The 26,167-nt window shown below is 41.8% G+C and overlaps 1 protein-coding gene across 10 annotated transcripts in view; it reads right to left on the bottom strand.

The window, feature by feature from the left end:
• The window catches only part of ZNF143 (zinc finger protein 143), a 62,915-nt gene that overhangs the window by 12,563 nt on the left and 24,185 nt on the right, over window positions 1-26,167 (bottom strand). For all 10 annotated transcript variants that reach the window (XM_009186618.4, XM_021926098.2, XM_009186620.4 and 7 more), the window contains 6 exons: window positions 17,962-18,081; window positions 16,333-16,408; window positions 14,483-14,608; window positions 11,288-11,467; window positions 6,737-6,964; window positions 3,323-3,471 (listed from right to left, as the gene is read on the bottom strand). In XM_009186618.4, coding sequence (XP_009184882.2) covers window positions 3,323-3,471; window positions 6,737-6,964; window positions 11,288-11,467; window positions 14,483-14,608; window positions 16,333-16,408; window positions 17,962-18,081 — 879 coding nt within the window. The remainder of the gene's footprint in view (window positions 1-3,322; window positions 3,472-6,736; window positions 6,965-11,287; window positions 11,468-14,482; window positions 14,609-16,332; window positions 16,409-17,961; window positions 18,082-26,167) is intronic.

Raw genomic sequence — 26,167 nt, 5'->3', positions numbered from 1 at the left:
TAGCTCACTGCAGTCTACAACTCCTGGGTTCAAGTGATCCTCTAGCCTCATCGTCTTAAGTAGCTGTGACTACAGGCGTGACCCATTGCTCCTGACTAATTATTTGTATTTTTTTTTTTTTGTAGAGATGGGGTCTCACCATGTTGCCCAGACTGGTCTCAGACTCCTGGCCTCAAGTGATCCTCCCACCTCAGCCTCCCAAAAGTGCTGGGATTACAGGTGTGAGCCACTGTTCACACAATACAGGCAATACAGTATTTCTTTCTTTCTTTTTTCTTTTTTTTCTGAGACAGAGTCTTGCTTGTTGCCCAGGCTGGTGTGCAGTGGTGCGATCTCTGCTCACTGGAAGCTCCGCCTCCTGAGTTCACGCCATTCTCCTGCCTCAGCCTTCCAAGTAGTTGGGACTACAGTACAGATGCCCGCCACCACACCCAGCTAATTTTTTTTTTTTTTTTGTATTTTTAGTAGAGACAAGGTTTTACCGTGTTAGCCAGGACGGTCTTGATCTCCTGACCTTGTGATTCGCCTGCCTCTGCCTCCCAAAGTGCTGGGATTACAGGTGTGAGCCACTATGCCTGGCAATACAGTATTTCTTAATTGCATTTCCTCCTCTCCATTCCTGTTGCTAATTTAGATCCTTATTTTTCTCCCATCTGAATTTCTACGAGAATCCAACTTCTCTCCAGGTATCCAGTCTAACCCTTCCCTAACCATCCTCCATGTTGACATCTTTCTAAAACAAAACGAAACAAAATCTTATTATGCTCTCTGCTGCTGAAATCCCCTGTGACTGCCCATCACCTATAGTTGAGACTTTTTTTTTGAGAAGGAGTTTTGCTCTTGTTGCCCAGGCTGGAATGCAATGGCATGATCTCGACTCACCACAACCTCCACTTCCTGGATTCAAGCGATTCTCCTGCCTCAGCCTCCCGAGTAGCTGGAATTACAGGCATGCGCCAACACACCTGGCTAATTTTGTATTTTTAGTAGAGATGGGGTTTCTCCATGTTGGTCAGGCTGGTCTCAAACTCCTGACATCAGGTGATCTGCCTGCCTTAGTCTCTCAAAGTGCTGGGGTTACGGTGTGGGCCACCGTGCCCAGCCCAGACTTCTTACATAGCATTCTTGACCTTTCATGACCTGGCCTTTACCAACTTCCCCAGACTCATCTTCCACTACTTTTAAACTAGCAACTGACACTCCAGCCACAACTAGTCATTTGCAGTCCTAGAAAATATCATATTCTCTTCCCTTCACTGTTTGGTGAGTTCATGAAAATCCTTCAAGACCCAACTGAACACCCATTCTCTATGAGGATCTGCAAGATTACTTTAGGAAGAAAAATTTACTCTCTCCTCCAGGGTGCCACAGCACTTTCTATATCCCTCAATTATATACCCCTCATTATGAAAAATTATTCATTCTAAAAGGGTCTCTCTCCTACTAGACTGTGATACTGCCCTTCCTGTGATTCCAACACTAAGTCCACTGACCAAAATGTCTGGCATGGGGTAGATGCTCAATAAATGTCTATCGTTTGACTGATTAAAAGAATGGAATGGAAATCTAATTCCTGAAGGAAATGAGAAGGTTAAGTGTAGAGAAAGTACAACATTGGGAAGGGAAAGATAGTTGTTTTGGAATATATGAAGAAGGATTAGACTTATTCAGTATGGTCGGAGAGGAGCCATGACTGGATGATACAGGGGTGGGTTCTCGTCTGATAAATACTAGAATTACGGTGGCTCATGCCTGAAATCCCAGTGCTCTGGGATGCTGAGGCAGGAGGATCACCTGAGGCCAGGAGTTCAAGACCAGCCTGGATAACACAGTGAGCCCTCACCTCTGAAAAAAACATGTTTCTTTAATTAGCCAGGTGTGGTGGTACACGCCTGTAGTCCTTTGAACTATGGTTGTGCCACTGCACTTTGGCCTGGGCAACAGAGTGGGACCATCTCTAAAATCACACAAACAAACACTAGAATTATTCAACAATGGAACAGATTGCCTCTTTTTAAAATGTACTTATTTATTTATTTAGAGATGGAGTCTCACTCTATTGTCCAGGCTGGAGTGCAGTGGCACAATGTTGTCTTACCCTGCCTCCCGGGTTCAAGTGATCCTCCCGCCTCAACCTACCTAGTAGGTGGAACTACAGGAGTGTGCCACACCAGCCAATTTCAATATTTTTAGTAGAGACGGGGTTTCACCACTTTGGCCAGGCTGGTCTCAAACTCCTGATCTCAAGTGATCCACCCGCTTTGGCCTCTCAAAGTGCTGTGATTATAGGTGTGAACCACTGCACCCAGCCCAGCATTGCCTAAGACAGAAATTGCCTAATCACTGGGGGTTTCTCAGTAGTGGCTATTTCAGACCTGCTATAGTGGGAATTTTTCGTGTATAGGGAAGAGGGAGGTTAGATAAAACAACCTCCAGAGGACCTCTGTATGTGATGATCTAATTCAAGAAAGTGTTAAGGCTGATGCAGAATTAAAACTTGGTTAATAATCTTGCATACCAGTCAGAGGACAAAGAGTATAGTGTGAAATTAGTGACGTCAAAATGAGGAAGGAGATAAATGAGATGGTGTAAGAGCTTTGTACTTTTGAATCCTGAGTATCAAAACGGCAGATTAATCATTAAACCCTAAGAGAGATGGGTAAGGAGAGCATTCTCATGAAAGAGGCAGACACAGAAGGGTAAAAGCAGCACATTGTGCATATTTCCACCAGGTATTGAGACGGCCTTTGCTAGAGCTTAAAAATGGAATGAAGGTGGAATTATTTTAGGCTAGTAACATCTAGAAAATAATAACAAGTTTGACTATCAGAGAACCATTACACTGCACTTTTTCTGGGGGAAATCAACATACTTATTCTATCGACTCTGTGAAGCTAGTTGAGTGAACTCTCATGATTCCTGATCTCTTAATGGTGCCACCATATGCTGATCACCTCAGCCAAATCTTTGTTTTTTCAATCTCACCTCCTGGATCTAATCAGCCACCAAATCCTATCCCTTTTCTGAGCTGTGTTTCACATGGATCCAGTACTTTTCAAGACCTCAGCCTCTCTGTGGCTGACCTTTATCATCTCACCTTTGAGCTACACCAAGAATACCATTTGGATTCTGCAGTCACAAACATTCTCTTTCTCCTCATCTCTCTGCACATAGTCTCTTTAAGCAGACTACTGGAAAACCTCAGGGTTTCCAAACTTTGTGCCCTGATATTTCAAAGTTTTCCTCAATGGGGAGCCAGCCTGCCTTTCAAGCCCAGGTTCACAGAAAGATTTAATTTGTTTGGCTTTTGATTGATACTTACATGCTGAGTTCCATCTTGGGATATGAGTGTAACTTGTTGACTCAGCCCAGATTGGGTTACTGTGGCTACTTGTGTAGAAACGACGTCGTCCCCTTCTACACCTGTGACATACGTAATCTGGGACCCTTTAAGAACATCTTCACCTTGACCTGTTTAAAACAAATCAATCATTTATTTGACCAACCAACCAATTTGTTTAGAAAATAGGATATTTTAAATATTAAAGAAAAAATTATATAAATTAAAATGTACATATATCATATTCTAAGTCATAAAAATGGCTTCCAGGACCTCCTTCCAATTCCTCCACCTCCACTTTTGCAAAGGCAAACCACATCAAAGCAGACCAAACAAAAAACTTTTCTGTATCATATTTAAATGCTCTGATTTTTAGGGACCTGTTTTATTCTCTTAGTTGGAGTAACTACTTGATACTGCATGTGTATTACGGGCAGGGAGGGGAGGAACTGTACAGGAAGACTAGCAAATAACCCTTCAAATACAGCAAGTATGCACTAAGTTCTCGCATTCACTTAAGAAGCTGCTAAAGGCCAGGCACGGTGGCTCACACCTGTAATCCCAGCACTTTGGGAGGCCACGGCGGGCAGATTACCTGAGGTTGGGAGTTTGAGACCAGTCTGACCAACATGGAGAAACCACATCTCTATTAAAAATACAAAATTAAGGCCAGGCAGGGTGGCTCACGCCTGTAATCCCAGCACTTTGGGAGGCCAAGGTGGGTGGATCATGAGGTCAAGAGATCGAGACCATCCTGGGTAACACAGTGAAACCCCATCTCTACTAAAAATAAAAAAAAAATTAGCCGGGCGTGGTGGCAGGTGCCTGTAGTCTCAGCTACTCAGGAGGCTGAGGCAGGAGAATGGTGTGAACCTAGGAGGCAGAGCTTGCAGTGAGCCGAGATCGCGCCACTGCACTCCAGCCTGGGCAACAGAGTGAGACTCTGTCTCAAAAACAAAAACAAACAAAAATACAAAATGACCCAGGCCTGGTGGCATATGCCTGTAATCCCAGCTACTCGGGAGGCTGAGGCAGGAGAATCACTTGAACCCGGGAGGCAGAGGTTGTGGTGAGATGAGATTGCACCATTGCACTCCAGCCTGGGCAACAAGAGCGAAACTCCATCTCAAAAAAAAAAAAAAGAGGCTGTTAAAAGTGGTTAAGACTATTTTCATTTTCATAAACATTAACCACAAAGCCAGAACGGTTTGTAAACACACTCACTGATACTAAACTTGGTCTTTAGCACAAGTGATTGATTGCAAGGCATCAGTACACAATGACCTCACTGTGTAAAGACAATGTATGGCATATTATCTGAGGTATGGTTAATAATTTAGTGACACAAAAGGAAACTCCATCACTTCTTTATTTCATAAAGAACCAGCAAGTAAACAGCAATTTCAACAGTTCATTACTGCTATAACTGTCAACCAGGAAGATTCCTGGTCCCTCTGTCTTTCATCATTTTCCACCTCCCATGAGGTCAGAAAGAGAGCAAAAAAAATGTTTCCCCCTCAAAGGACTTAATATGCTAATCTAAGAGGACTTCTCAAGTCAATGGTTAATCCATGCACTCATATGGCTACAGTCATCAAGGTGTAATTTCCATGACAGACATTACTTCATTTCTTTTTGTTCTGTTTCACAGCTATTTATATACCATTATTCCAATAGGTTACAAAACCCAGGGAACCATGTGAGAGAAAACAGAAATCCATCCCTATACTTTGAAAAGCAATCCTAGTTTTTTTTTTTTTTTGAAAATAAAATGTATATTATTATATTATAGACTATTTTCTAGAATATAGGAACTTCCAGGCCAGGCGTAGTGGCTCATGCCTATAATCCCAGCACTTTGGGAGGGCGAGGTGGGCGGATCATGAGGTCAGGAGATCGAGAACATCCTGGCTAACACGGTGAAACGCTGTCTCTACTAAAAACACAAAAAATTAGCCGGGCTTGGTGGCGGGCGCCTGTAGTCCCAGCTGCTTGGGAGGGTGAGGCAGGAGAATGGCATGAACCTGGGAGGCGAAGCTTGCAGTGAGCTGGGATTGCACCACTGCACTCCAGCCTGGGCAACACAGCGAGACTCTGTCTCAAAAAGAAAAAAAAAAAAAAAGAATATAGGAACTTCTGATCATCTGAAATATCAACATTTAAGGAAGAGACTTGAGGAAGGTTAAAAAATAAAAAAAGAGTCTTGCAAACTTAAGTCTGATATCATTAAAGCCTGCTTTCTAACTGAAAAGATTCAGCAGTTGTTGTAGTATCTTATTTACTTCCTTTCTCTTAGCAATTGTCAAATATACAGTACATTATTATTAACTTGTAGTCACATGCTGTGCAGATCTATGGTACTTATCCCCTACTAACTGAAACTCTGTACTCTTTGACCAGTATCTCCCCAATTGATGTAATATCTAACCATGCACACTTACAGTGTTTTGGCTAGAAAATAATCACCATGAAGACTGATGGAATTGCTATTCTCCTACCATCACCTAACAAATACCTGAAAAGACAAATCAGGACTACAAGGAATCATCTGAGCAGATGACTTGTTCTTTCCCTTATTCTTCAACAAACTTTTTCCACCTAAATGTTTTTCAATGCTTCAATATCAGTTGTTAAAAATGAGAAAAGATGCCATCTCTTAATTTTCAAATTTACTTCATTTTAGAAGTACTCAGTGAAACTATAAGACAACTTGCTTTGTGTTTTAGAAGAACCTACTTCCTTTTACCTACTTACCTATGCTTATTTACCTGAAATAATTCAATGTAATTCTCTAAAATATTTTTCCAAGAGTTTACTGAAACAAATAATTTTGTCTCTTACAATAACATACTTAATAGCACCTGAATCAATGATGAGTTATTTGGGAGTACTTCTCTACTGTTACGATTAAGAGCAACATCCTTAATGGACCCAAACAGTCTGGCTGCCCCTGCCTCACTCTCCAGTCTTGTTTCACCACCTTCCCAGGCAGTACTGCCCTACTGGCCAGGCTTCATCCAGTATCTCCAATTTACTTTGGTCTCTCCAACCTCCTGGCTCTCTGCATGTGCCATTCTCTCTATTTGGAACATTCTCTTGCCTTTGCTTCCTGCTTCCCTTCCCAGCAACCTCTGCTTCTTCACCCAGTTAACCTCTATTCAACCTCCAGATCTCTCTAAAAATTCCTTCCTTGACCTCCCAGACTAACGTTCCCTTCTATACATCCCAGAGCACCACATACTTTTCTTCAATAGCACTTACTGCAGCTGTGAATTGTGTTTGTGTGATTATATGACTGACACATTATGATTTGAGAAAATGCTATGAATCATAAATTATGTTAATAACTGTTGATTCTCAAACTCAGAAACAAAATATAACAGACAAAACTCTCACCTGGGGGTGGCTCAAAGAAGGCTTCCTGCTCCTCCTCGATGGGCTCAGTGTCGTTGTGGGCTGTCCGTTTGTGCATGGCCAGCGTGGAGATCTGCTTGTATGTCTTCCCACAGTGGTTACAGTTGTAAGGTTTGGAATGAGTGTGGACAACATGATGTTTGTACAAACTGGAATATTCTGTAAACCTTTTGTCACACCCAGGAACTGTACAAACATATGGCTTTTCCCCTAAAGACAGCACCAACAAAAAGTTCAACTTTTACATATGTAGGCATAATCATTCCATACTTCATCCCCAGGGGGTAAAATACCTCTAAAAATAAATAATTGCCAAATCCCTCCTCATCCCACCATGAGGCAGCACACAAGAAAAGATTCCCTAACTATGGTTTTGACTTGACTCAAAAGGTAGTATGCATCCTTAGTGCTGTCTCCATGCATCAACACCAGGTTCCCTTTAATCTCAAGGAATGAGAAAAGGATGGAGATGTTGCCCAGTTTAACTTTAATGAAACTGTAATTTATTGTTTCCCATAATTAGATAACCTAGATACTGTTAGTGATACTCTATTAATAATGACAATAATAAATGCTATTATTACTGTAACTTACGCAGCTTCCTAAGAATTTTATAAAGATAATAAAAAAGGATTTTATTTAAAAGTCTATTAAACCTAGTTAGATATGTCAATACATCTGAAAGGACATACATGTTTCATTTAACTTAACCTGACTTCTTGCATCCAATCAAAAGCTACTGAGTATTTACTAAGAGCAAGCAGGCAATACACAGGGAAGTAAATACTTAAATTTTTGTCCCATGAAACAGCTTGAGAACATTATAGGCAGTACATATATTTTTAGGACTTTTTATTACAGAAAATTTCAAATATACACAGAAGTATAGAGAAATAGTACCCTATGTACCAATCATCCAGCTTCAACTATCAATTCATGACCAATATTGTTTCTTATATTTACTACCCATTTCCCCCTTCTTCCTGACCAGGATTATTCTGAAACAGTTCCAGGTAACACTCTTTTTCTTTCAGACTGTATACCTAAAAGATGTGTTCCTGCTTAAAAAATATGTAAACAAAATTAATATTACTTCGTATCACAAAATATCTAGACAGTGCTAAAATGTGGTGGTATACGGACCTAAAACTGAAAGCAAACTGGAACAAATTAACCTAATTGTTGAAATGAATACTTTTAACTACACTGAAGGGGTTGGGGTGGGGGAACAAATAAATTAATTAAGGTAGCTCATTTACACAGTATTTGACTTATGCCCTCAGTCTTGGGCTCAGTGGTGAGGGTGAGGGGAAGAATTGCAAACAAATATTCAGCTCGTCTGCAGTAGGCTTGTTTACTGTAGTGGTATGGGTGAAGAGATTCTGAAACTATTTTAGTTGGAATAAAACACTGAGCAAATGAGTAAATATTTCAAATGCTGCTGGAAGTAAGGGCTCCAGCTGTGGAAAAGGGAGAATACAAATATGGAATGGGGGAAGAATAAAAAAGAAGAACCCTGTGGTGAAATGGAATTGGAGGTATTGGTGTGAATTCAGATTTTTAAAATGTACATATGAAAGTGTGTATACATATACATGTCCTGATTTATTCTCATTTGACACATTCCTTGGGTAACTGCACCTTTCCCAGTGGTTCTAAACACACTAAACCCACCCAAAATAATAAGATATTACACTAATGTACTGGAACATAAGTCTTATACATAACGTAATTGGCGATTGCTTCCTGTCCTCTGCCCAGTTCCCATTCTCAAAGCAGGCAGGTTAATGTTCTTATTTTGGTGGATGGTTGTTGAGATGTGGTGAGGGCAAGAGAAAGGGCAGCCAATCTCAACTTGGAAAAATCAGCCCCCAATTGATATTTAGGCTGGAGCAGAAACTGCCACTAGGTGGCACCAAACCACAGCCAGCAGGCAAAAGGATTTGGATTGAGCTTTTGAGCTCCCTTACTGGCTAGTTGCATAGCCTGCCTCAACTGGGTCATCTGACTAGCCTTGCGGGGGGGGGGGGGGGGAAGGACTGCATTTCTCAGGACTGAATCTTTACACTCTACTAGATATTGTGACCAGTTATTGTAGCAGTTACTTGATCATTAGCCAATCTTTTCTTCCAGCCCACAACTACCTCTTAGGTCAGACCAACATTTATAACTGCATACTGACTGTCTCTACTCCAATTATTCTCAAACAGTCTACTAAAAGACCTGGGGAGTTTTTAATACATCCTGATGCCTGGGCCTCACCCCAGTCCAATTATGTCAGAATCTTTGCAGACAGGATCTGGAAAATCAGTCTATCAGTCTATTTTAAAGACTGATTTATGCAGCCTCATTTGAGAGCATTGCTCTACCTAAATGTTCCAAAGATATTGGTATGGCCAAACTTAATGTAGGCATCTCTCTTATTGAATGCTAATTTGCCCATAAAATGTGTTGAATGGCTAGCTTTCAGATAATTAGTCTGTATTCCATTACTTTTTTCTTTTCTTTTTGAGACGGAGTCTCGCTCTGTCACCTAGGCTGGAGTGCAATGGTGTGAGCCACCACGCCTGGCCATAATTATTTAACAGTAAGTGAACTCATTTGTAGGTACATGTTTATGTATAGCACACAAAAATTGAGTATCAGGGCTGGGAGTGGTGGTTCATGCCTATAATCCCAGCACTTTGGGAGGCCAAGGCGGGTGGATCACCTGAGGTCAGAGTTCAAGATCAGCCTGGCCCACATGGTGAAACCCTGTCTCTACTAAAAATACAAAAATTAGCCAGGTGTGGTGGCAGGGGCCTGTAATCCGAGCTACTTGGGAGGCTGAGGCAGGAGAATTGCTTGAACCCAGGAGGCAGAGGATGCAGTGAGCTGAGGTCATGACACTGCACTCCAGCCTGAGTGACAGAGCGAGACGCCGTCTCAGAAAAAAAAAAAAAAAAAGTATTTTGGCCGGGCACAGTGGCTCACACCTGTAATCCTAGTGCTTTGGGAGGCTAAGGTGGGCGGATCACAATGTCAGGAGATGGAGACCATCCTGGCCAACATGGTGAAACCCCGACTCTACTAAAAATACAAAAATTAGCTGGGTGTGGTGGTGTGCGCCTGTAGTCCCAGCTACTCGGGAGGCTGAGGCAGGAGAATAGCTTGAACCCAGGAGGCGGAGGTTGCAGTGAGCCTAGATCATGCCATTGCACTCCACATTGGGTGACAGGGCGAGACTCCGTCTTAAAGAAAAAAGTATTTTAATTTTGAATTAACAAAAGTTTACTCTTAATACCAGTAATAAAACAATAATTAAAATTTGTCTTATAAAACTAATGCATATCCTGCCTTACTCTCACATTTGCCATTCCATTCTCACCCACCAAAACTATATCCACAAAATGGAGGATTAAAATTAAAAGCTTCTATACTGCAAACGATATCATCAAGAGAAAAAAAAAACCAGCCACAGAATGAAAGAAAATATCTGTAACTCATATCTAGTAAGAGACTTAGATCCAGAATTAAAGTTATACAACTCAGTAATAAAGACACAACCCAATTTTTAAAATGGGCAAAGGATTTGAATAGACATTTCTCCAAAGAAGATATACACGACTAATAAATACATAAAAAGATGCTTTGGCCAGGTGTGGTGGCTCACACCTGTAATCCCAGCACTTTGGGAGGCCGAGATGGGAGGATCACAAGGTCAGGAGTTTGAGACCAGCCTGACCAACATGGAGAAACCCCGTCTCTACTAAAAATACAAAATTAGACGGGCGTGTGGCACATGCCTGTAATCCCAGCTACTAGGGAGGCTGAGGCAGGAGAATCACTTGAACCTGGGAGGCGGAGGTTGCAGTGAGCCGAGATTGCGCCATTGCACTCCAGCCTGGGCAACAAGAGCGAAACTCCATCTCAAAAAAAAAAAAAAGGTTTAGGAGGTACCTTAACTGTGACAGCACAATACGCAAGGCCTCTGGCTACCTCTCAGAACTCACCTTGTACAAATCTTCTACATGTACTTGATGCTCCTGTCATATGGAACCACTAAGTATCATGCTTTTTCATACCTTTGTGCCTTTCCCCATGACATTTCCCCTGCCAGGAATACCCTTCTCTCCTATGTGGTAAACTTCAGGATTGAGTCTGTATGCCGAATTTCCCCCAGAAAGCCTTCCCAAAATGCTTCTCCCACTCCTGCAGAAGTGACTGCCCCCCTCTCTGCTCCCACAGCATCTTGTCCATATAATGGGAGACACTGCAGCAACTGTATGTCTACTATCTCTTCCCAAGTAGCCTGCCCTTGGCAATGTCTTATCTCTCTCTCTCTGTTTGATGGCTGGCAGGAGATACTCAATAACTGTTTGTTGGATAAATGAATGTATGAATGTTAAGGTGAAACTTTTTTAAGTTGCTTAATCTCCTTCCACCATGCCAAGTGATAGAAAGGAAGGAAGAGATTAGTTGGAAATGGTTTCTGGAAGAGGCAGGAGTTACAAGCCTTGAATGATAAAAGACCAAAAGATCAGAGATTGTTACCTGTGTGTATCCTCACGTGGTTTTTATAATTTGTTGCACTGGCAAATGCCCTCCCACATCCTGGCTCTGTGCAGTAATAAGGTCTTTCTCCTGTGTGTGTCCTAACATGCACTTTTCTGATATTTGATGTTGTAAAGGACCGACCGCAGCCTTCGAAGGGACACTTAAAGGGCCTTTCTCCTGCAAATATAAAGGGTAATACATTAAATGGTGCAAAAATATATAGAAGATTGAAATGTCTTATCCTTCAATCCTGCCTAGGATCATGCTCAAGACTCTAGCCTTCTGGTGCTGAACTTCCCTTTCGGCATTTTTTTTTGGCGGGGAGTTGGGGAAACAGCATCTTCCACTCCAAACTTAAATTTACATAAGAAACTGGGAATGGTATTCAAAACTAATCACTGATTACATAGTTCTCCAAGATGGAATCATCCAGGTAGGCAAAAAATGAGCTGAGAAAAGCAGAGAGAAAAACATAAGAAATATAAAAGAAAAGTACAGTCAGGAACATGAATTAAATTAGAACAAACCCAGAATTTCCTAAAAGCTTGTATCCTACTTGATTTATTCTACAATATCTTGCAGGAAAAAAAATTTTGCTCTTTAAAAATATGGTGTTTTGACCAGCCTGGTCAACATGGTGAAACCCTGTCTCTACTAAAAATACAAAAAATTAGTCCGGCGTGGTGGTGGGTGCCTATAATCCCAGTTACTCGGGAGGCTGAGGTGGGAGAATTGCTTGAACTCAAGAGGCGGAGGCTGCAGTCAGCCGAGATCGTGCCATTGTACTCCAGCCTGGGTGACAGAGCAAGACTCTTGTCTCGAGAAAAAAAAAAAAAAAGGTGTTTTAACTAATGTTCAACAAGATAATGCCTAATATTAACTGTGTCAGGAAATAGTAGGTGTTCAATAAACACTTGTGTTAATGAACCAGAAAAAAAAAAAAAAAAAAAAAAAGAAAAGAAAATCTAGCGCCTAGCACATATGTCAAAAACACCTGCTGGACATACTACTACTACTCTCATTATCTAAGTTTATAAAAAGTCTGGCCAGGCACAGTAGTGCATGCCTGCAATCCCAGCACTTTGAGAGGCTAAGGCAAGCTGATCACTTGAGCTCAGGAGTTCAAGACCAGCCTGAGCAACATGGCGAAACTCCATCTCTACAAAAAAAATACAAAAATTTAGCTGGGTGTGGTGGTGCACACTGGTAGTCCCAGCTACTCGGGAGGGTGAGACGGGGGATCACCTGAGCACGAGAAGTCAAGGCTGTAGTGAGCTGTGACTGTGCCACTGCACACCAGCCTAGGCACTGAAGTGAGACACTGTCTCAAAAAAAAAAAAAATCTGCTTTACCAATTATGTTTCTTTCCTTCATATTTGCTTTATACAATCTTGGAACACAAAAGGCCTTTAAATTGTCAAGCAAGAAGTAGCCTTTGCTTTTGATTCCCATGTACCCTTTTCTAGGACGAGCTCAAATTAGGCAAACAACTTCTGGGGAAGGGAAAAAAATATCTCTTTATGTAGACAGATACAGATATTTATCTATATATAGTAAGGATGTTAAATTTTTTTAACAGACGGAGTCTCACTGCGTTGCTCAGGCTGGAATGGAGTGGCTCTTCACAGGCACGACGGTTGCACACTGCAGCCTCGAACTCCTACCCTCAAGCAATCCTCACACCTCAGCCTCCCAGGTAGCTGAGACCACAGGCACATGCCACCATGCCTGGCTAGTTTGTTGTTTTTCTTTTGGTCAAATGAAATTATGATTTCCCTATTGGTGCAAAGCATTCCAAAAGATTTCTCCCCTTAAGTATGAAATCATTTTAAAAGGAGCAGGAATCTTTGATCCTATCTTTAGTAAGTTTTATTCACTATGTCAGCCTAAGGAAAACAAAGAGTTTATCTTAGGCAAGTCTTTTTCTCTTGGATCTAGATGACCTCTAAAGTATTCCCAGCTCTGACATGCTAATGATAGGGAATCAACTGTTCTAGAATAATTTTCACTGTATTACTACTCTGATTCTGTAACATCCTGCTTTGTTTTTGCACTGAAATCTTCTGTATTTGTTACAGAAGTCCTTATGCCCCTTACTCAATCCCACACTATACCAATGAAAACATCATGATTTTAAAGCTGTTATATGAACATGTGGTTTGACAAATGAATACAATGAAATAAATCACAATTCTGACGTTTTTAAATCAATATTTATAGAACTAGATTATTGGTTTGATATAGCTTTTATATAACAAGTTGGTTTTATTTGCAAATTCAAGTAGAATTTATGGGAGCTTGGAAATACTCACCTCTGATACAATAAAAAAAAAAGTGCATGAATGAGATGGAAGCAGGGACCTACAGTTCTGTTCCTCAATGTTGTAAAGTAAAGCCAATTTGGGGTCACACTTGAGTTGCAGGTTAAACATTAATAGCTGCAGGAATCCTACATGGAAATTAGCTAAACTATTTCATATATTTCCACATATGGGGACACAGCTATCACATCATGTTTAAAACATCTATACTAAAATCCCAAACTAAATTACCTTAATGCTGCATTATTTAGTCAACAGCTTATAATAGCATCTCTTATCAATAGCTGCTGAACTTTTTTTAGCTCCAATCCAAAGCAAATATTTACCTTATTAATACCAACTCCACAAGTAATCAAGTATAAGGAGGAGAGGAGATGGTCGGGGAGATAAGAATAAAGTACTATTTAGGAAAATAAGATAAAATTTAAAGAGAAATGATCACAAAAAGTAATGAGTCTTCCTTTCTGTGAGGCTGTTGGGGTTCAGACACTTTCTTTAGCAGCTGCTTAATGCAGGAAAACAACTGGGTGCCTTAGGTTCTGTCTCAGATCGGCTGCTAATTAGATGTGTAATCCTAGGTAAATAAACTTGTTGCCCAGACAACTCCTAAAACCTGAGAGAGTTCGTGGTCTAGGGCCACTGTTAATCCTTTCTGGGACATAGACCCTTCTGAGAATCTAACAGAGCTATGGGACCTCATCCTGAAAAGCAGCAGACATGCACAAACAGCAAGTCATATGGAATTTCAGGGTTTTAAGAGAGGTCCTTGATACTGACTTCCTGAAACTCTTCCAGAGACTCCTTCCTCAAGTCCCCTCCCTGCAGATTTAAGAATTCCTGGCCTAATATGACACTCTGTTTCCACTAGTACCTGTATGAGTTCTGATGTGTTTCTGTAGATCTCCTGAAGTTTTGAAAGATTTAGTACAATTATCTTCTGAACACCGATATGGCTTTTCTCCTGTATGAGTTCTGACGTGACTTTTTAATCCATAACCTTTAAGAAAAAATTAAAAGAAATGTCATTACACAATATTCCTCTAAACGTGCACACTGAGATTAAGTCACTGAAAAATATAGTCAATACCAAGTATAAAATATTAGGCAAATACACTGAATAACTATTTAAAATGTACAAAAGGGCCAGGCACGGTGGCTAACACCTGTACCCCCAGCACTCTGGGAGACCAAGGCGGGCGTATCACCTGAAGTCAGGAGTTCCAGCCCAGCCTGGCCAACATGGTGAAACTCCGTCTCTACTAAAAATACAAAAAATTATCCGGGTGTGGTGGTGCATGCCTGTAGTCCCGGCTACTTGGGAGGCTGAGACAGGAGAATCGCTTGAACCCAGGAGCGGAGGTTGCGGTGAGCCGAGATCACGCCACTGCACTCCAGCAACAGACTGAGATTTCATCTCAAAAACAAACAAACAAAAAAATGTACAAAAGTATCACAGCTCAGGACTGCCATCCTAAAAATTCAATAGTTTCATTTCTGTCTAGAAGAGGCTGTGTGTTTCTTTTCTAAAGTGCTTCAGTTTTGTTTTGTTTTGTTTTGTTTTTTGAGACAGAGTCTTGCTCTGTCACCCAGGCTGGAGTGCAGTGGTGCGATCTCAGCTCACTGCAAGCTCCGCCTCCCGGGTTCACGCCATTCTCCTGCCTCAACCTCCTGAGTAGCTGGGACCACAGGTGCCCACCACCACACCCGGCTAATTTTTTGTATTTTTAGTAGAGACGGGGTTTCACCGTGTTAGCCAGGATGGTCTCGATCTCCTGACCTTGTGATCCACCCGCCTCAGCCTCCCAAAGTGCTGGGATTACAGGTGTGAGCCACCGCGCCCGGCGAGTGCTTCACTTTTATCAGATGTTCTCATACTCCAAAAGCTCAAAGTAGAATCAAGACATGGAATGAAGAATGGAAGTCAGGAGGCCTGGTGCCAGTCCCGGCCCTGCTGGATGCAGAGGTCTCATCCCATTGCTAAGGCCTGTCCTGATGTTAGAGTCTATGGCAGCCTTTAAAGCTTGGCTTTTATTTTCCTGCTAAAATAAACAGAATGTGGAGGAGTGAAAAGTATCAAACACAGCAGGCAGGCCGGGTGCAGTGGCTCACACCTGTAATCCCAACACTTTGGGAGGCCAAGACGGACGGAATACTTGAGACCAGGAGTTTGAGAGCAGCCTGGCCAACATAGTGAAACCCCATCTCTAATACTAGTAAAAACACAAAATAGAGCATTGTGGCATTAAAATGCACAAATCCTAGCCACTTGGGAGACTGAGGCACTAGGGCCTGTTTGAACCTGGGAGGCAGGAGGTTGCAGTGAGCCAAGATTCACACACCAAACTGAGCTTACAGAGAAACTGTGGGAAGGGGAGAGAGGGAGGGGAGGGAGGGAGGGGAGGAGGGAGGGAGGAAGGAAGGAAGAAGGGAAGGAAGGAAGGAAGGAAGGAAGGAAGGAAGGAAGGAAGGAAGGAAGGAAGGAAAGAAGGAAGGAAGGAAGGAAGGAAGGAAAAAACACAGCAGGCAGAGACAGGTCAGTGAAGAAAAGAACAGAGAGGGGTCTAGAGCAAGCAGGACAAAAGGCAGTTATGAGAGAGACTGAAGAACTGATCATGTGCTTCTGCAGATTCAGACACAGCCAAGGGGTCAGTTCCTTCCACTAGCCTATCTCTACTTGACCCCTAATTAGAACCAAGAAAAAAACAAAATTCATACTTTTACCTGTTGCAAATGCCTTCCCACAGCCTGCATGCTCACACTGATAAGGCCGATCTCCTGTGTGTGACCTCTCATGGACCTGTGATTAAAATGCAGGCATGATTCTATTTCCTTTACCTATTCCTCAGGAATATGGTTGCAACACAGACCTACTTTTTCCCACACTGCTAAATGATTTTGTTGTATGCTTTTTTTTCCTTATAAAAAAGGTAACTTCACAAAAACGATAGCCCAATAGTTCTCAATATAGACCTAAATGTTAAATATTAAGAGGTACCTACTAATAATATTTTAAGTAGGGAACAGGAACGTTTGAGGCGTGAGCTTTCTCGAGTGGTCAAAGGTGTTTGCATGAAACATACACATGATGAGAAACTAGAAGCAGGGGGCTGGGAGAGGCTACACAACGTAAGGTTAAGAGTGTGGAGGCTGCTGCTAGAGGGGCCTGGATCTGAGGCAAGGATCCACCACTGCCCAGTGGTGTGGACATGGGCACTTGCCTTCTCTAAGCCTCAAAGGCCTCTCTGAAAAGTAGGGACACAATAGCATCTACCATAGAGGGATGCTGTGACAAATGAGTAACAATGACAATGGCTAACATTTACTGAACATTTACCACATCAGGCCACTCTTTTTAGTACTTTATGTGTATGGTATTAATTTATTTAATTTTTACAACCACTCTGAGAGGGAGACAACTCTTAGGATCCAATTTTATAGATGAGGAAAATGAGGTACTAAGAGGTCAACTAACATGTCAAGGTTACTGATAAATAGTGAAGATGGGCCCTAGGGTCACTATTCCAGATATGCTAAGTGCACACTTCGTGACACATTGGAAGTTCTTTAACAAATCTTAGCTATTATTGAGTCATGGTATATTCTGTTACATATAGCAACAAGTGAAATAATAATACTTAGCCCAAATATTTATGTATTTATTATTATTTTTTTGAGATGGAGTTTCGCTTTTTGCTGCCCAGGCTGGAGTGCAGTGGTGCAATCTTGGTTCACTGCAACCTCTGCCTCCCGGGTTCAAGCAATTCTCCTGTCTCAGCCTCCCGAGTAGCTGGGATTACAGGCGCCTGCCACCGCGCCCAGCTAATTTTGTACTTTTAGTAGAGACAGGGTTTCACCATGTGGCCAGGCTGGTCTCGAACTCCTGATCTCAGGTGATCCACCCACCTCGGCCTCCCAAAGTATTGGGATTACAGGCGTGAGCCACTGCACCCGGCCTTAGCCCAAATATTTAAAAGACAAATTAATACCAACTTTTGCTAGATTTCAGTGAATTAACAGAGATGTGTGACTACACACATATCTCTCATATAATTATATGGATTTCATACTTGACAACATATATTCAAATACATAGAGTACCTACCATGTGCCAGGTAGTATCCTGGACACCAGGAATACAGAGATGAAAAAAACACAGTCCAAGCCCTCAAAAAATTAACAGTCTCTAAAGTCTGCATAGGTTTTTACATGTCTGTGTATGAGTGTGACCAAGTCCCAGTATCTTGATAATGGGGACAAAACAGTGGCATCTGAATTACACAAAAATATGATCTTAGTATTTAATATCCTAGGTATTCTCATAACCAGATAGAACATTTCTTTTATATATACCTTGAGATGATGAGCTGTTGTATATAATTTTCCACATCCATCATATTCACATCGAAATGCCTTCTCTCCACTCTGCTGAGATTTAGCAGTTACTCTTGCAGCATGTCCTTGTAAAACAATCTAAATAAAACAAATAGTATCATTTAAATTACTTAAGCCAGGCACAGTGGCTCATGCCAGTAATCCTAGCACATGGGGAGGCAGAGGTAGGCGGATCATTTGAGCCCAGGAGTTCAAGACCAGCCTGGGCAACACGGCAAAACCCTGTCTCTATATAAAAAAAATATTAAAAAGTTACCCAGGTGTAGTGGTGCATCTGTGGTTTCCAGGCACTTGGGAAGCTGGGGTGGGAGGATCACCTGAGCCCAGGGAGGTCAAGGCTGCAGTGCACTGTGATTGTACCACTGCACTCCAGCCTGGGTGACAGAGTGAGACCTGTCTCAATCAATCCATCAATAATACAGAAATAAAATAGACAAATTATGATTTTCAGAATAAAAAAGATAAAACTGTTATGTGGGTTTCCAATCTCAGGTCATCACTTTATTAGGATTCTCACCCTAAGTCAGTCACATTAATTCCATTGCACGGCTGAATTCAGTGACTCTGAAAGTACAGCAGTCAAAAGGAGAGTCACAGAAATACACAGCTGGAGCTCACAGATTATTCCCACTCTAGAAAATCAACCTAAGTAGCATCTTCATTGGATGCAGGTATTCCTTGATATACTCAAGTGATCCGTCTACCTGCTTTTTTTAGAACCTGTGTCCTAAAAACAATGTCAGAAGTGTTTTCAATTTCAAAAGCAATGAGAAAGGGGGGAATTAGATCATCTGAGTCACCTATAGGAAACATTACAATCCATACAAAAAAATTACTACTCTGCACTTATATTCATTAGAAGATCATTTTTCTGGGATGTAATACCATAAAAATCCAAACACTGATTTTTAAAGACTTTTTAAAATAGAAATTAGGGTATCATAAAAATTGAAGAATGACTTTCTACTCTGTGGGCCATGTGGTGATAGTGTTGCAACATCCTATCTCTGCAGACTGTCACACATGGCACATAATTCTGGGTAATGACCTACTACAATTACACACATCCCAGAATGGTAAGGGGAGAGAAAGGAGGAGTTATAGAGGCTAGAATAACAGTGGGGGAATTGAGAAATACCCTGCATTAGGTGACAAGAATATAGAAAGACTTTGACTTTTCCTTGTAATATAAATCAACTAAAAAACAAGCAGGAGAGATCTCAGTGTAATTGTTAAATTACAAGCTATTTATTTGGTCATCCCCATACTGTGGTATGTCTATTAAACGTTGCAGACCATAATTTTCTGAACGAAGGTAGATCTGCTGATAAAATATTTGTATAAAAGTATGCATAGGCCAGGTGCAGTGGCTCACGCCTGTAATCCCAGCACTTTGTGAGGCCAAGGTGGGCGTGTCATGAGGTCAAGAGATCGAGAACATCCTGGCCAACATGGTGAAACCCCATCTCTACTAAAAATACAAAAATTAGCTGGGCGTGGAGGTGCACAGGCCTATAGTCCAGGCTACTCGGGAGGCTGAGGCAGAAGAATCGCTTGAACCCAGGAGGCGGAGGTTGCAGAGAGCCGAGATCACGCCACTGCACTCCAGCCTGGAGACAGAGTGAGATTCCGTCTCAAAAAAAAAAAAAAAAGTATGCATAATTCCCAATGGGCAAAAGGGAAATGTTCATTATAGACTGAAAAGTGCCTATACAAAGAATAATGTAATTCTACATCTTTTCTGTCTAGAAAATTCCATCTCCCTACTTCCATGAGGCCTGTTCTCATCATTCCAAACACAGATGATTCTTCACTTCCTCAGCAAACCTGTGATATTTAGCTTATATCACTGGTATGAAACTTGACCTTCACACTGTCTTGTTGTAAAGATATTTATATTTCCTTCTCTTCCCTATTAGTCTATCAGTTACTTGAAGTCAAGAACTATGTCTTATATGCCTTCATAACTCACAGTGCTAGGTTCACCCTGAAAATGTCGTAAGATTTATAAAAGGATTCACACCACTAAAATATATGAACAGAATTACAAGAAATTTTTCTTTTTAGGGGTATTTTTAAAGTTCTAAAATTAAGATTGTGGTAACTGTTCAATTTTCTGAATTTACTAAAAACCACTAAGCTGTATACTCTAAATGGGTAAATTTAAGTATGTAGGCTGTGCCAGGCACGGTGGCTCAGGCCTGTAATCTCAACACTTTGGGATGCCAAGGTGGGTGGATCACCTGAGGTCGAGTTCGAGACCAGTCTGACAAACACAGTGAAACCCTGTCTCTACTAAAAATACAAAATTAGGGCTGGGTGCAGTGGCTCACAACTGTAATCCCAGCACTCTGGGAGGCCAAGGTAGGCGAATTCACCTGAGGTTGGGAGTTCCAGACCAGCCTAGCCAACACAGTGAAACCCTGTCTCTACTAAAAATTACAAAAAATAGGTGGGCGTTGTGGCATGTGCTTATAATTCCAGCTACGAGGGAGACAGCGGCAGGAGACTCGCTTGAACGTGGGAGGCAGAAGATGCAGTGAGCCGAGATCAAGCCACTGCACTCCAGCCTGGGAAAGGAGCAAGCCTCCGTCTCAAAAAAAAAAAAAAGGCCGGGCGCGGTGGCTCATGCCTGTAATCCCAGCACTTTGGGACGCCGAGATGGGCGGATCACGAGGTCAGGAGATCGAGACCATCCTGACTAACACGGTGAAACCCCGTCTCTACTAAAAATACAAAAATTAGCCGGGCGTGGTGGTGGGCGCCTGTAGTCCCAGCCACAGGGAGGCTGAGGCAGGAGAATGGCGTGAACCCGGGAGGCGGAGCTTGCAGTGAGTGGAGATCGCGCCACCGCACTCCAGCCTGGGAGACAGAGCGAGACTCCGTCTCAAAAAAAAAAAAAAAAAAAAAAAAAAATTAGCTAGGTGTGGTGGCGAATGCCTGTAATCTCAGCCACTTGGAAGGCTGAGGCAGGAGAATCACTTGAACCCAGGAGGTAGAGGTTGCACTGAGCTAAGATCATGCTATTGCACTTCAGCCTGGGCAATAAGAGCAAAACTCCATCTCAAACAAACAAAACTAAATAAATCAATAAATAAATAGTATGTAGGCTGGGCACAGTGGCTCAAGCCTATAATCCCAGCACTTTTGGAGGCCAAGAAAGGCAGATCATTTGAGATCAGGAGCTCGAGACTATCCTGGGCGAATGGTGAAACCCCATTTCTACAAAAAACGCAAAAACATCAGCTGTGCATGGTGGCACCTGCCTATAATTCCAGCTACTCAGGACTGAGGTGAGAGGATTGTTCAAGTCCAGGAGGTTAGGCTGCAGCAAGCTGTGTTTGTGCCACTGCACTCCATCCTGGGTGACAGAGTGAGACACCTGTCTTTCTTTTTTTTGAGACGGAGTCTCGCTCTGTCGCCCAGGCTGGAGTGTAGTGGCACAATCTCGGCTCACTGCAAGCTCCGCCTCCAGGGTTCATGTCATTCTCCTGCCTTAGCCTCCCAACTAGCTGGGACTACAGGTGCCCGCCACCATGCCCAGCTAATTTTTTTTGTATTTTTACTAGAGACGGGGTTTCACCGTGTTAGCCAGGATGGTCTCGATCTCCTGACCTTGTGATCTGCCTGCCTTGGCCTCCCAAAGTGCTGGGATTAGGGGTGTGAGCCACCATGCCCAGCTGACACCTGTCTTAATAAACAAAAAATACAGAAATAAAATAGATAAAATTACAGTGACAAAGCGAGACCCTGTCTCAAAAATTTAAAAAAAAAAAAAAGTATGTAAAATATATCTTTTTCTTGTTTTAAGAAATTGGAGTCTTGCTATGTTGTCCACACTAGACTCAAGTTCTTGGGTTCAAGGAATCCTCCTGTCTCAGCTTCCTGAATAGCTGGAACTACAGGCATGTAACACTTTGCCCAGCTAGTATGTGAAATATATCTTAATAAAACTATAAGAAATGGAAATCAAATATTATTAGAACAAAAAAGTTTCCTAGGCCAAATGCAGTGGTTCATGCCTATAATTCCAACACTTTAGGAGGCCAAGGTGGGAGGATCGTTTGAACCCAGGAGTTTGAGACCGGCATGGGAAACATGGGGGAACCCCCATCTCTGCAAAAGATAAAAAACTAGCTGGGTGTGGTGGTGTGTACCTGTGGTCCCAGCTACTTGGGAGGCTGAGGTGGGAGGATCACCTGAGCCTTGGGAGATCAAGGCTGCAGTAAGCTATGATCGCCCCACTGCACTCCAGCTTGGGCGTCAGAATGAGATCCTGTCTCAAAAAAATCAGTTTCTGTTTACTTCTCATGAAAACAGAAGAGCCTCTATGAACCCTTTAAAAATTAGCTATTATTTTAATAACTTCATTATAATTTTTTTCATGTATTGTAACAGCAACACATATACTCTGGAGGAATCTGGATACCATAGTGAAGAACAAAAAGTTCAACCAGGCACGGTAGCTCACATCTGTAATCCCAGCACTTCTGAGAGATTGAGGCAGGTGGATCACTTGAGCCCAGGAGTTGGAGACCAGTCTGGGCAACATGGCAAAACCCCATTTCTACAAAAAAATACAAAAATTAGCTGGGCATAGTGGTGTGTGCCTGTCATCCCAGCTACTTGAGGGGCTGAGGCAGGAGGATTACTTGAACCCAGGAGGTTGAGGCAACAGTGAGCCAAGATTGTTCCACTGCCCTCCAGCCTGGATAATAAATGAGACCCTGTCTCAAAAAAAAAAAAAAAAAGAAAAAAGAAAAAAAAAAGCTCAAGCGTGTTATAATTCCACCATCCAGAGAAAACCATTGTCAACTTCTTGGTCTATTTCCATTCAGTATTTTTTATTTATTTATTTTAGAGATGGGGTCTCACTCTGTCGCTCAGGCTAGAGTACAGTGGCACAATCACAGCTCACTGCACCCTCCAACTCCTGGGCTCAAGTGATCCTCTTGCCTAGCCTCCCATGTAGTTAGGACAACAGGTGTGTACCACCACGCTCAGTTTGTTTTCAAAAAAAAAAAAAAAAATTGTACAGATGGAGTCTTGTCATGTTGTCTAGGCTGGTCTTGAACTCCTGGCCTCAAGCAATCCTCCTGCCTCAGCCTCCCAAAGTGTTTGGATTACAGATGTGGGCCACATGCCCAGCCCAGTGTTTTTTAAATACACATATAAGTGTAGAGCTTTATTTTAGTAGAATTGACATCAGGCTTTATATGATTTGTAAAGGCAGATTTCAACTGACGAAAGACTCCAAATTAAGAGAAAAGGACTCTTCTTCCTGTTCTCTTCCCCTCCTCTCTAAGAGCACTATGAAATGAAAGTGCTTACCACCTTTCCACATCTGTCAAACTAAGCCCAGCTGCTCACACTTTCAGACTAGGTAGCAGCAGCAAATAATCCCTGAAAGACTCATATCTGAATCTTTTCTGTTCTTCTATTGCTTCCTCCTAAGACAATTTATTAGGAGCTTCATTTCTGGTATGAAACATATACCAGGAATTTGGCATCTAATTTAGTTAAGCCAAGGAAACAATGTTGAATTCCTAACCAATGATGAGTATTGGAAATTTTTTCCAAAAATGTACTTGTTTTTGCTCCTATTCTTAATGTCTATAGTGGAGACTTTAAGAACTTACAGTAGTAAAATAAGGGTCAGAAAATTCAGTTTAGGGAGAACTACTGAGGTTTCTGAATGTGTGCCTGTGGGGTGGGGACATGGGTGATAACAGCAAGGTTTCGTATTTCTAAGCCAGCTGAAGTCACTAGCATTTGGCATGCTATGAGAATTATTAGTAAGGGCAGTGTCCAACAGAATTATTTCCACTACTATCTAATTACCCAAAACAGACCTCTCTTAAAGGCATTCTCACGAAGTGCAGTAGGATGAATACCTGTACAAACACCCAACTAACAAAAGAAACCTCTGGAAAGAAAACTACAAAAATAGCAATGACCTACAGTATACAGTAGTTGGAAAAATAAAAGGCCAGGAAGACACAGTCAAAAAGTCATTCTGGCTTTTATCTCAATGCATAGAGTATTTGGGTGTGATAGGATTCCCTCTCTTTTTATTGGAAATGTTTCCTTGCAAAGCTCTTTATCTCCAATCTAGGCTAACATTTACCTTCTCAATTCCCAAATAAATGTTTTTTTTCTATTTAGAACCCACTTTGTATCTATACCTTATTCTATTTCCAATAAACTACCCTTTATACCTATCCCTCCATCACAACTCCCTACCACTTCCTATCACAACATTGTAAAATAATAAATGTTTAATAAATGATTGGCTAAATACCTACTTCTTAAAATGATAAATAAAATACTGTTCCTGCCTTTGTAGGGCTCTCAGTCTAGCTAGTAAAACTGTGCTATTAATGAAGGATTATAATGGAACATAATAATTGCTATCACAGGAGTCTATGAAAAGATCTAACAGGGCAAAATGCAAAAGTAGGGAGATGTAGGTTAGGGCAAGCTGTCTAGGGGTGAAATTTGAAGGCTGAAGAAGACGACTGGGGAGTGCTGTCCAGGCAGAAGGAACAGTATGATCAAAGGTTTACAGTATATCTAGAAGAAGTGGAAACAACATGAGAGTATTATGCTTACATAATAGAATGAGTTTCATGAAAATGAAAGTTTAGGACCAAGTTTGTGAAAAGCAATAGATGCTACCCCGAACAGTAAGCCTAGACAATGCAAGCCAAAGGAAGGTGTTAAAAATTTTTAAGTAAGGGACAAGCCAAGATCAGCTCTGTGTTTTAATTAATTAATTTATTATTATTATTATTATTATTTTTGAGACAGGGTCTCGTTCTGTTGCCCACACTGGAGTGCAGAGGTGCAATCTCAGGTCACTGCAACCTCCGCCTCACAGGTTGAAGCAATTCTTGTGTCTCAGCCTCCCGAACAGCTGGGACTACAGGCGCGTGCTACCATGCCTGGCTATCTGCATTTTAGAAAGAGAACTACAGTAATGGCGGGGAACAGATTGAAAAGACAAATAAGGTAGGGAAACCAAAAGAAGTTTGTATAATCATAAATATGCAGGAAAGAAGTGATAAAAACAAACCTAGGATAATGACTGTGGAACAGAAAGCAATAGCTGATTCTACAGATGTTTTAGGGGCAAAAATGGACAGAATCCATAACTCAAAAGCTCAGTTAAAAGACCAAAACTATAATAGGTACTTCAGGGTTATGTAACATGAGATATGTGCAGTCTCTGTCAAAGAAACAGCAATCTGATATATCATCACAAGGGAAAACTCTCAAGGGCAATTTTGAAGCTAACACCAATGAAATATTAATCAGCTTCCAAGAACCATGTATAGAAAATGACTTAACTGGTATTTAATGTATGTTCTGAGAATTAAGACATAACCTTAGCTCTGCCATAAATTCATCATGTAACATTGTGCAAGATACATAGGGCGTATCTGCCTGTCTATAAAGAACATATTGTGGCCAGGTGTGGTGGCTCAAGCCTGTAATCTCAGCACTTTGGGAGGCCGAGGCAGGCAGATCACCTGAGGTCAGGAGTTCGAGACCAACCTGGCCAACATGGTGAAATCCCATCTCTACTAAAAATACAAAAATTAGCCGGGCGTGGTGGTGGGCACCAGTAATCCCAGCTACTCGGGAGGCTAAGGCAGGAGAATTGCTTGAACCTGGGAGTCGGAGGTTGCAGTGAGCCAAGATTGCGTCATTGCACTCCGGCCTGGGTGACAAGAGTGAAACTCCATCTCAAAAAAAAAAAAAAAAAAAAAAAACGCCGAGTGCAGTGGCTCACACCTGTAATCCCAGAACTTTGGGAGGCTGAGGCAGGCAGATCACAAGACCATCCTGGCTAACACAGTGAAACCCTGTCTCTACTAAAAATACAAAAAATTAGCCAGGCGCGGAGGCGGGTGCCTGTAGTCCCAGCTACTCAGGAGGCTGAGGCAGGAGAATTGCTTGAACCCAGGAGGCAAAGGCTGCAGTGAGCCGAGATTGTGCAACTGCACTCCAGCCTGGGTGACAGATGAGACTGTCTCAAAACAAAAACAAAAACAAAAACACACACACATTGTTCTAAGTCAGTAATGTTTTTTCTTTTTTGAAGGAGTCAAACACCTTTGGCAGATAAAATCTTACACAGCATTCTACTGTGTAAAACAGA

This window comes from Papio anubis, chromosome 12 (genome assembly GCF_008728515.1).
Source record: "Papio anubis isolate 15944 chromosome 12, Panubis1.0, whole genome shotgun sequence".
Taxonomy (NCBI): Eukaryota; Metazoa; Chordata; class Mammalia; order Primates; family Cercopithecidae; genus Papio; species Papio anubis.
Note: the sequence above shows the minus strand (reverse complement) of the source record. Positions and strands in the feature narration are given on the sequence as shown.